Source organism: Aquarana catesbeiana, linkage group LG02, assembly GCF_042186555.1.
Source record: "Aquarana catesbeiana isolate 2022-GZ linkage group LG02, ASM4218655v1, whole genome shotgun sequence".
Taxonomy (NCBI): domain Eukaryota; kingdom Metazoa; phylum Chordata; class Amphibia; order Anura; family Ranidae; genus Aquarana; species Aquarana catesbeiana.
This window is the reverse complement of record NC_133325.1, coordinates 563,714,023-563,726,533: the sequence shown is the minus strand read 5'-3', so window position 1 is coordinate 563,726,533 and position 12,511 is coordinate 563,714,023. Positions and strand designations below refer to the sequence as shown.

At 40.6% G+C, this 12,511-nt stretch overlaps 1 protein-coding gene across 2 annotated transcripts in view; it reads right to left on the bottom strand.

Annotated features, from left to right (window-relative positions):
- The window catches only part of ACACA (acetyl-CoA carboxylase alpha), a 571,750-nt gene that overhangs the window by 249,722 nt on the left and 309,517 nt on the right, over positions 1-12,511 (bottom strand). For both annotated transcript variants that reach the window (XM_073616063.1, XM_073616061.1), the window contains exons 33-34: positions 6,273-6,329; positions 3,497-3,541 (exon numbers count right to left, since the gene is read on the bottom strand). In XM_073616063.1, the coding sequence (XP_073472164.1) occupies positions 3,497-3,541; positions 6,273-6,329 (102 nt within the window). The remainder of the gene's footprint in view (positions 1-3,496; positions 3,542-6,272; positions 6,330-12,511) is intronic.

Below are 12,511 nucleotides of genomic sequence, written 5' to 3'. Positions count from 1 at the left end.
GGCACTTTTACCCCCTTCCCGCCCAGGCCATTTTTCAGCTTTCAGCGCTGAAACACTTGGAATGACAATTGCATGTAACCATGTGAAATTTTTATCATTTTCTTCACACAAATATAGATTTCTTTTGGTGATATTTAATCACTGCTGGGGTTTTTATTAAAAAAAAGATAGACCAAAAATGTTGAAAAAAAAAAAAAGTTTTTCTTAATTTGTCAGTAAATTTTATGAATAAGTAATTTTTCTCCTGCACTGATCTGCACTGATGGGGCTGAATCGATGGGCACTGATAGGCTGCACTGATGGCCACTAATTGGTGGCACTGGTAGGCACTGATTGCTGGCACTGCTGGTGCTTTATTGTAATCAGGGTACTGATGATCAGTGCCCTGATTACCTGTCTTGCTGTCTTTACAAAGATTGGGGTCACGCCATGTCCTAGCAACACGGTGCGGCCGTTTGGGTGTGCTGTCATATGATGTCCACACAGAACGAGAGCCGCACGGTCCCTCTGTCATTTGATGGTGGGCAGGTGGCAAGTGATTAATCAATAACACAAAAAACATTCTGTCTCTGGGCTAGTGGCTTTAGGTAACCCCCGGCTCACACCTGTGCTGAACCAACAAGCAAACATTTATATCATATTATGTGTGACGGACCCCATAATCAAGAGGAGCAAGTCCCCGTATAAGCAGCCCTTGCCTGGTACAAGCACAATCCAATTTCCCTTAGCCCACCCAGTCACTTGTTGACATAGGGTGGTAAGAAACACCTGAGACTCCAAATACGTTCCATGACTTCAGTTCGCCCTGTGACTCAGAAAGAACTCCACACAGTGGAAAAGACAATTGCACTTGGAAACGTTGTAGGAAAAATAGGATGAGGATGACCAGAAATAACGTGAATTGATAGTCACAGAAATATTAAGCATGCCATTGCAAAGACTTAAGACCCAAACAGAAGACAGATCTTTTTGAAGAAACATCATCTATGCCAGGGGTATTTAATTTAAATTCATGGCGGTCCGATTAGTAAAATTTTCTTCTAGCCAAGGTCCGAATCGCAGTTTTGTGCGATGACTCAGATTCTTTACATCACAGCCCAGGTGTGCAGGCACGACAGTCCATTCATTTGAATGGGCTGCTGTGCCTGCGTTTTCTGCTGGGAAAAAGTTCTGGCACCTTTTTAAAAATGCAGCAGCATGGAAACTGCATGGTGCGTTTGTACCACGCAATTTCAATGTGCGGGAAATTGCACTTGGTATTTCAGTGCGTTTAAGAGTCAATGGTACCCCTACACGTTTTCTGTGCGACACCTCATTTTGTGTGCAGCTGCTTGTCCCCTTCACATCTTCCCCACCACAGCACTGCCCCTTCACATATCACCACCCACACACAGTATTGCCCCCTTCACATATCACCCCCAGACAGTATTGCCCCTTCACATATCCCCCCACACAGCATTGCCCCCTTCACATATCACCCCCACACAGTATGGACCTCTTCACATATCACCCCCAGACAGTATGGCCCTCTTCACATATCACCCCCAGACAGTATTGCCCCTTCACATATCACCCCACACAGCATTGTCCCCTTCACATATCACCCCCACAGTATTGCCCCCCTTCACATATCCCCCCACACAGCATTGCCCCCTTTCACATATCACCCCCACACAGCATTACCCCCTTCACATATCCCCCCACACAGCATTGTCCCTTTCACATATCCCCCCCACACAGCATTGCCCCCTTCACATATCCCCCCACACAGCATTGTCCCTTTCACATATCCCCCCCACACAGCATTGCCCCCTTCACATATCACTCCCACACAGTATTGCCCCCTTCACATATCCCCCCACATATCCCCCGCTCCCCATCCTTCACAGTTCCATGTATTTTCCTTGCTTCACTCTCCTACCTTTCACAGAGCGGAGAGCAGGAGGCGGAACAATCCTAAAATGAAGGCACAGCAGCACTGGGCGGGACGCGGGAGCTGTCGGGTTAACTTTTCATATTAGCGAACTGGTGATTGGCTGCTAGGACCGCCTCCTAGCAGCCAATCACCTCCCAATTAACATGGCAGTGCTGATCCCGCCCCTAGTCCAGAAGTGTCCTGACTCCCGTTCCTCTGTACCCTAATGACAGTGGAGGAGGTTGGGGACAAAAGCAGTGACTAAATGTCACAATCGTGGCGGTCCGGAAAGAGCAGCAGGCCGGACAAGGACCGCGGCTCCCATTTAGTGATGCCCGATTTATGCAGTCAACAGGAGTACACATTGACCTGACTGCATTTATTCATAATAATTATGATTATAACGAAAAATATGATTATAACAATTATAATAAACTAATGAGTATTACTAATACAGCAACTGATTTAAAGTGGTTGAAAACTCTTTCATATACAGTGAAGTGACTAGACTCAGGTTTTACACAGAGGTGAAACAAATCCCCCTACATACGTTGTTTATCTGCAGCCATCTTTTCTGTAGATCGTTTTACAAGCACATAGATCAAAGGGTTTCTTCCTCAACTATAGCAGCAGGGGACAGGGAACCAGAGTTTCACAGTGCAGATCTCAGTGAGGGAAGCTCTAAGCCCTGATTGGAAAGAAGACCCCCCCCCAGTACACAAAAACATACAGAGCTAAGGACATGACTTGCAGGCTGTGTGCTGGAGCTCTCTTCCCCCTCACCTTTTCATCTCTTGGTGTCAGGAAAACCTGTCAGAAGGGACCCATGCTGATAACAGAGGAATGAGGCAGCAGAGAGAAATCACACTCAGTGCTTTAGATAGTAAAGTATGCAGTATTGAAGGATGTGTTAGGTTTCAGGTCTGAGGTTTACAGCCACTTTAAGTGAGTACACAAGTGGATTAATGGGCAGCGTTCTATACTTGGCTGCAATTAAGTGTAATGACTGCTCTGTTAAAGTTTTAAATGTCTGTACTATAAGAAGCATGGACAGTCAGGTCTCTGAATGGACATCAACCATGGTATGTCATACTCAGATAATTACATCTGACCTGGAAAAAAAATTCTGGTGGGGGAGAGTGGCAGCATTAAAATTTGAAGCCTACAGAAATTGTCAGGAGTTCGTATTCATTTTTAAATATAAAGAAGATCAAGATGGTATATGATACATGTATCAGTGAATAATCTGTTTGAGTCTGGGTACTTGTATGTTCTGCCTTGCAATATTTTTTACTTGCACCTTTTGTCTCTATTCAAATAACCCCAAATGTTTGCACAAATCTTAATTTAGCATAATATTTTCCCATTTGACGCTCACTGATATGACAAGTTTACAAATCTGGTAACAATGTAACTGACATTTTTGCAGAAAGGTCTACCATTCATAGTAGATATTATGTTTCTTTAACAGCTTTGCTGTAAATACAGTTTTCAGCACCAGTGAAAAGTAAAGCGAAATCTCAAGCAATATCAAGGAGAGTATATTACGTATCTGATAACATTATCATTGGTTATACTTACATGAAATCTTTGGTCCACCTCACAGTTAACCTGCTTTCTGAAATCCTTTGTGTATGGAAAAATGAGAAAAGGAAAAATGTAAAATTATTTCCAACACAATCAGTATGAAGCACTCATTGTTAAATCCCTACAGACAAGCCTGACTGACAAGAAACATTGGTCATAGAGGAACTATAGCGTTTTCAGTGATTTTTATACACACAGGAAAGAGATCAGTTTAACTTAAACAATCTAATAATACAGGTTCAGTTTAAAAATGTTTTTTATGCATAGTATATACTGTACATGGAAAGTAATGGTCATATTTGTTCACTCAGTATACAGGCTCTCATTCTTGGCTGTGTTTCTCAGACTCTCTCATTTGACTACAAATCTAACAGCTAGTATCTGGACATCTGTATTACTGAAAACACTCTCTGAAGTCTCGAATGGTGTAAAATACCTACTACCTAATGCCCTGGTAGCCAGAGATCATATGTTCTTAGCTACAACTCTGGGGTACATAGGAGGGCCCTGGATCACAAGGAGAACTCAGGAGCAGAATTTTTTATTTATTTTTCTCTTTTATTTCATAGTCCAGACGTTCTATATTAAAAAGCTATTTTAACTCAAAATAATAATGTGACTAAGTAAAGCTAACACATGTCCTACCGGTTCAGGTGAATTGTGGTTTTCATGTGACCAGTTCACTTAAAAGCCAAACTACAATTTTCAGACAAGCTATTATACAATGAAGCAATGCAATAAACAAGTCCATATGTAAACGTTACCTTCAGTAAAACAAAACAGCACATAAAATATAACTAGAAGACCCAGTGATAAAGATAGCTGAATTTGCTAAACTCAGCTGGAATCTTGAACCTTATTATGATTGGAAGTCTTATTTCCCTATAGGGAAGCTTGAGAGGTAAGGGAAGGGAACATGGCTAAGCTCAACTTCTCTCAGAAAAGTGGAATCTAACAAATAAGTTTTAGTTTTCACTGAATGTAACCAATGCTTATATATTTTTTTTATCAGTTTGTCCATTATCTAACTTAAAGGATAAGTTCACTTTTTAAAAAAGAAAAATAAATGCAATTTTTTTTACAGGTTAAAAAAATGTCCCAAGCCGCGCTGCCTGTGTCCATGCACACAAGCAGTGTGGCTCAGGATCAAGCCCACAGGTGTGCCATGATAGGAAGCGGCTTCCTATGGTGGCACACCAAGAAGAGCAGGAGCTAAGAGCACTTGGAAGGGGCCGCTCTGTGCAATTCTATTGCACAGAGCCGGTAAGTATAAACCTGTTTATCATTTAAAAAATTTAGTTTACAATCAATTTAAACAACATAGGATGTCAGCAGGTAGACACAGATTGCAACTAACCTGTAAATGACTGTTCTCAATTTAACACACTACCATCCACTTTGATAACAGGCTTTGTGGGATGGAAAAACTATTTAACCACTTTCATACCGGGCCAATTCTGGCATTCCTCTCTTACATATAAAAATCATCATTTTTTTGCTAGAAAATTACTCAGAAACCCCAAACATTGACACGCTGAATAAACTGATACTTAACATGTCATGCTTTAAAATTGCAAACACTCATGGAATGGGGCCAAACTTCAGTACTTAAAAATCTCCATAGGCTATGCTTTAAAAATGTTTACAGTTTACCAGTTTAGAGTTACAGAGGGGGTCTAGTGCTAGAATTATTGGTCCAGCTCTAACGTTCGTGGCGATATCTCACATGTATGATTTGAGTGCCGTTTACATATGCGGGCGTATGCGCTTACTTCTGCATGTGAGCACGGGGGGGTGGGGTGTTTTAAAAATATATATATATAATATTGTTTATTTTATTTTTTTATTTTTACACTTTCCCTTTAATCTTTTATTTTTTGATCACTTTTATTCCTATTACAAGGAATGTTAACATTCCTTGTAATAGAAATAGGGCATGACAGGTCCTCTTTACAGAGAGATCCGGGGTCTATAAGTCCGTGAACCAGATGGTCCCCGTCCATGTTTATGACCCTCAGAGGCCAGAAGCGATACCATGACGTCACTTCCAGCACCAGCAGATGTAGACACTGCCGTTTTTTTGCTGGAAAGCCTGATATAAAAAAAAAAAAACAAAAACGATCTCAGGCTTTCCAGCAAAAAAATGGCAGTGTCTACATCTGCTGGTGCTGGAAGTGACGTCATGGCATCGCTTCTGGCCTCCGAGGGTCATAAACATGGACGGGGACCATCTGGCTCACGGCCAGCTCTATGGTAAACCGCCGGCGGCGACGGGTTCATTCTCAGGCTCCCTGATCGCACGGGCGAGGATTTATTTAGATATCTCCACTCAAAGTCCACGACATGATATGGGTACGTGGTACATTAAGCAGACAGCTATATAAACAGCTGAACAACATGCCAAAGGATTTAACTTGGGTCTGCTAATCTTGTAATCCACGCACCTCTGTCACACTGCACTGTCAACAAAATTACAGAGACAGAGAAAGAGGCAAAACTAAACATTGCAACCACCTAAACACAGTAATTCAAATATTAGTTTCAAAACTAACATTGCAACAAAATAGTAATATATATATATATATATATATATATATATATATATAAATAAAACAAACCTCCTTAGACACTGCAGACTTTATTAGAATAAAATATTTTATACAGCTTTACAATAATGAGGTTATGCTATGTGTGTAAGTAACTGACTCAAGTTTGACATGACACACTTCCATAAAATAACTCTACATCATATTGGATAGGGTTCATTTACCTTTTGTGCTACTAAAAAGGTCAGTCTACGAATCCCATGGTCCATTAGTATAGATTTCTGTTTAAATAAACAAAAAAATAATATTATTAATAAAAAATTGCATTGCTTCTATAAATGTATTAAAAATCTGAATTCATACCCTTGTAAACAAACTTAAAAATGCTAAAGATTTTGTGTTTTTATAGCTCTTGGTTTTTAAGATACACAAAAAAGGGGAAAATATAAACTATTATTTTTCCTTAATAGTAGTTAGCAGAGGGAAAAGGAATACAGGAAGAAATCTTCAAATGAGTCTAACCCAAAAAAAATGTAGTGTGGACACAAATCAGTTCAGTAATTAGCTAACATTTTCATTTTAACCAACTGTCTCTAACATTGTAACGTTAAATGTGTCACATGATAAACACGATAGTGTAGAACATCCACCTAATCCAAGAAGTAGCTTCTCTTTCAGGTGTTAATAACTAATGCAAACCTCATTTGTTTTGTTCTTTTTCTATGAATAGACCGGGGAAACCCCTGTTATCGTCATTCTATGTTCCCAACTAAACTGATGAGTAGTGAAGGGACAGTAAGGGAAGGGAATGTTAGTAGATTGGGAGAACAGTTTAAAAACTCCGTGCATTTTTTTTGCTGTCTGTGTCCTTGTTGAAGATCTACTCACTTTCTGTGAGGTTGCTAGAACATGAAGTAAAGGGGTAAAAAAACAGCAAAAGAATGCTGAGTGAGGCTCTAACTTTTCCCCATTCTATTATAAACATTTTTTCTATAGAATATACAGCATATACTGTACATGAATCTGAAATATGTACACATGTCCCATGCTATTTTCCAACTTGTACATACAGTTGTGCTCATAAGTTTACATACCCTGGCAGAATTTATGATTTCTTGGCCATTTTTCAGGGAATATGAATGATAACCCAAAAACTTTTCTTTTACTCATGGTTAGTGTTTCCCTGAAGCCATTTATTATCATTCAACTGTGTTTAATCTTTTTAAATCATAATGGCAATAAAAACTACCCAAATGACCCTGATCAAAAGTTTACATACCCCAGTTCTTAATACCGTGTATTGCCCCCTTTAACATCAATGATAGCTTGACGTCTTTTGTGGTATTTGTGGATGAGGCCCTTTATCTTCTCAGATGGTAAAGCTGCCCATTCCTCTTGACAAAAAGCCTCAAATTCCTGTAAATTCTTGGGCTGTCTTGCATGAACTGCACGTTTAAGATCTTCCCAGAATGGCTCAATGATATTGAGGTCAGGAAACCGAGATGGCCATTCCAGAACCTTCTCTTTATTCTGCTGTAGCAAATGACAGGTTGACTTGGCCTTGTGTTTTGGATCATTGTCATGTTGGAATGTCCAAGTAGGTCCCATGTGCAGCTTCCTGGCTGATGAATGCAAATGTTCCTCCAGTATTTTTTATAACACTGCATTCATCTTGCCATCAATTTTGACCAACCTTCCTGTGCCTTTGTAGCTCACATATAACCAAAACATCAGCGATCCATCTCCCTGTTTCACAGTAGGAATGGTGTACCTTACATCATAGGCCTTGTTGACACCTCTCAAAATGTAGTGTTTATGGTTGTGGCCAAAAAGCTAAATTTTGGTCTCATCACTCCAAGTGACTTTGTGCCAAAAGGTTTGAGTCTTGTCTCTGTGCTGTTTGGCGCACTGTAAGCGGGATACTTGGTGGCATTTGCGTAGTAATGGCTTTCTTCTGGTGACTCGACCATGCAGCCCACCTTTCTTCAAGTGCCTCCTTATTGTGCATCTTGAAACAGCCAAACCACATGTTTTCAGAGTCCTGTATTTCACCTGAAGTTATTTGTGGGTTTTTCTTTGCATCTTGAACAATTTTCCTGGCAGTTGTGGCTGAAATTTTAGTTAATCTACCTGACCGTGGCTAGGTTTCAACAGAAACCCTCATTTTCCACTTCTTGATTAGAATCTGAATACTGCTGATTAGGGATGAGCTTCGAGTTCGAGACGAACTCATGTTCGACTCGAACATTGGCTGTTCGCCAATTTTCCGAACAGCGAACAATTTGGGGTGTTCGCGGCAAATTCGAAAGCCGCGGAACAAACTTTAAAAGTCTATGTGAGAAATCAAAAGTGCTAATTTTAAAGGCTTATATGCATGGTATTGTCATAAAAAGTGTTTGGGGACCTGGGTCCTGCCCCAGGGGACATGTATCAATGCAAAAAGAAGTTTTAAAAACAGCCGTCTTTTCGGGAGCAGTGATTTTAATAATGCTTAAAGTGAAACAATTAAAGTGTAATATTCCTTTAAATTTCGTACCTGGGGGGTGTCTATAGTATGCCTGTAAAGGGGCGCATGTTTCCCGTGTTTAGAACCGTCTGACAGCAAAATGACATTTCAAAGGAAAAAAAAGTCATTTAAAACTACTCGCGGCTATTAATGAATTGTCGGTCCGACAATACACATAAAAGTTCATTGATAAAAACGGCATGGGATTTCCCCACAGGGGAACCCCGAACCAAATTTTTTTTTAAAAATGGTGTGGGGGTCCCCCTAAATTCCATACCAGGCCCTTCAGGTCTGGTATGGATATTAAGGGGAACCCCGTGCCAAAATTTAAAAAAAAATGGCATGGGGGTCCCCCTCAAAATCCATACAGACCCTTCAGGTCTGGTATGGATTTTAAGGGGAACCCCACGCCAAAATGAAAAACAAAATGGCAAATGGCATGGGGTCCCCGCCCTCTGTTATTTAAGAAGTGTCAGAAGAAGAGAAACGGGAGCCTCCCATGGATGCGGAGCGGCCCGAGAATGAAGCAGAGAAGAAGACGCCGCGGAGGAAGATGCCGGGCGAGAACACTGTTAAAACTACTCGCGGCTATTAATGAATTGTCGGTCCGACAATACACATAAAAGTTCATTGCTAAAAATGGCATGGGATTTCCCCACAGGGGAACCCCGAACCAAAATTTAAAAAAAAAATGGCGTGGGGGTCCCCCTAAATTCCATACCAGGAACTTCAGGTCTGGTATGGATATTAAGGGGAACCCCGCGCCAAAATTTTTTTAAAAAATGGCGTGGGGTCCCCCTCAAAATCCAAACCAGACCTGATATTAAGGGGAACCCCGCGCCAAAATTTTTTTAAAAAATGGCGTGGGGTCCCCCCCAAAAATCCATACCAGACCCTTATCTGAGCATGCAACCTGGCAGGAAAAGAGGGGGGACCGTACCAGGCCACATGCCCTCAACATTGGGAGGGTGCTTTGAGGTAGCCCCCCAAAGCACCTTATCTCCATGTTGATGGGGACAAGGGCCTCTTCCCCACAACCCTTGGCTGGTGGTTGTGGGGGTCTGCGGGCAGGGGGCTTATCGGAATCTGGAAGCCCCCTTTACCAAAGGGGACCCCCAGATCCCACCCCCCGTGTGAAATGGTAATGGGGTACAAAAGTACCCCTACCATTTCACAAAAAAGTGTAAAAAATGTTAAAAATGACAAGAGACAGTTTTTGACAATTCCTTTATTTAAAGTCTTCTTCTTTCTATCTTCTTCGTGTCTTCTTCCTTCATTCTGTTTCTTCCTCCATCTTCTTCCTCCTCCGATCCTCTGCTTCTTGCTCCGGTGTTCTCGCCCGGCATCTTCCTCCGCGGCGTCTTCTTCCCCGCTTCGTTCTCGGGCCGCTCCGCATCCATGGGAGGCTCCCGTTTCTCTTCTTCTGACACTTCTTAAATAACAGAGGGCGGGGACCCCACGCCATTTGCCATTTTGTTTTTAATTTTGGCGTGGGGTTCCCCTTAAAATCCATACCAGACCTGAAGGGTCTGTATGGATTTTGAGGGGGACCCCCATGCCATTTTTTTTTACATTTTGGCACGGGGTTCCCCTTAATATCCATACCAGACCTGAAGGGCCTGGTATGGAATTTAGGGGGACCCCCACACCATTTTTTTAAAAAATTTTGGTTTGGGGTTCCCCTGTGGGGAAATCTCATGCCGTTTTTATCAATGAACTTTTATGTGTATTGTCGGACCGACAATTCATTAATAGCCGCAAGTAGTTTTAAATTACTTTTTTCCTTTGAAATGTCATTTTGCTGTCAGACTGTTCTAAACACAGGAAACATGCACCCCTTTACAGGCATACTATAGACACCCCCAGGTACAAAATTTAAAGGAATATTACACTTTTATTGTTTCACTTTAAGCATTATTAAAATCGCTGTTCCCGAAAAAACAGCCTTTTTAAAACTTCTTTTTGCATTGATACATGTCCCCTGGGGCAGGACCCAGGTCCCCAAACACTTTTTATGACAATAACTTGCATATAAGCCTTTAAAATTAGCACTTTTGATTATGCATGTTCGTGTCCCATAGACTTTAACGGTGTTCGCGTGTTTTAACGAATCTTTTGCCTGTTCGCATATTCTGGTGCGAACCGAACAGGGGGGGTGTTCGGCTCATCCCTACTGCTGATTAGCATTCTGAATTCCTTGGAAATCTTTTTATATCCCTTTTCTGTTTTATACAGTTCAACTACCTTTTCTTGCAGATATTTTGACAATCCTTTTGCTTTCCCCATGACTCAGAATCCAGAAACGTCAATGCAGCACTGGATGAAAGATGCAAAGGTCTGTCAGGAGTCCAGAAACTCACTGACCTTTTATACACACACACACTAATTACAAGCAAACAGATCACAGGTGAGGATGGTTATCTTTAATAGCCATTCAAACCATTTTGTGTCAACTTGTGTGCATGTTAGCAGGCCAAAATCACTGTTGTATGTAAACTTTTGATCAGGGTTATTTGGGTAGTTTCTGTTACCATTATGATTTAAAAAGAGCAAACACAGTTGATTGATAATACATTGCTTCAGCCATAAACTAACCATGAGTGAAAGAAATGTTTTTGTGTTATCATTCATAGTCTCTGAAAATTGGCCCAGAAATCATAAATTCTGCCAGGGTATGTAAACTTATGTGCACAACTGTATATGTTGGGTCAAGGTCAATAAGTGTTATTGGATCTCTTTTAAATATATAAATCTTTTTCAGAACACTGAAAGTTTATTTCCTTTATATAAGCTAGTTCATCATTAGGACACCTATGTGAGAAGGTATGTGATTTAGTAGCCGGAAGTAACCATTGATAGGTGGTATGACTGAACTGGGTCAATGTCTTGGTTTAGTAATATTGCATGGTACCTGTTTTTGTCCCATTTACAGTGGGGAAAGTAATTATTTGTTCCTCTGCAAATTTTGTAAGTTTGCCTACTTGCAGAGAAATGAAGGGTCTATAATTTTTATCATATGTGTATTTTAAATGATAGAGACAGAATATCAACTAAAAATCCAGAAAAAAACATGATATACATGTTATAAATTGAATTGCAGTTCAGTGAGTAAAATAAGTATTTGATCCCCTACCAACCAACAATAGTTCTGGCTGCCACATACTGGTTATAGTATGTGATCATGTATAACAGAGGAACCTGCAAGCTACTAATGTGTAAAAATGTGAAAAATGAAATGCAAAAGCCGCTGGCACCATTCACAATCACATTGATGTGTTAAAGTGGCTATAAATTTTTTCAAAATGTACAGCACTATAGTGCCAAATATATTAATGTGTACAACTGATAACAAAAATGCATAAATATAAAAATATTGAAAAAATAAATATAACAGATGTCAAACAAACTACATCAAATCAGTGTAGTCCAAAGAGAAAAGTGTCTATGCAAATTGAAGAGACAGCCTTCTCCAAACGAATATGATCCAGGAAATAGTGTTTCTTACTCCTTCCACTCCTTACTGGTGCTCGATTAGCAAAACAATGTGCCACCACAAAGTGCTCCACTCCTCCAGGAATAATCTCACCTGGTGTAATGTGACCACCACAGCCAAGTAGGGTCAATAAAAGCTTTTTAACCTCTCACGGGCTACAAACAACACACTCCAAGCCTCCTCTCCGCTATCTCCTCTCAAATAGCCTGTGACATCCGAAGTATATATACAAAGGAAAAATCTAATAGTGCTTATATCGTTCTAAAATTGCAGTTTATTAAATACAAATATGCACGGGGTACTCAGACTTTAACCACTTGCTTACTGGGCGCCTAAACCCCCCTCCTGCCCAGACCAATTTTCAGCTTTTAGCGCTGTGACTCTTTGAACGACAATTGTGCGGTCATACAACACTGTACCCAAATGAAATTTTTATCATTTTTTTCCCACAAATAGAGCTTTCT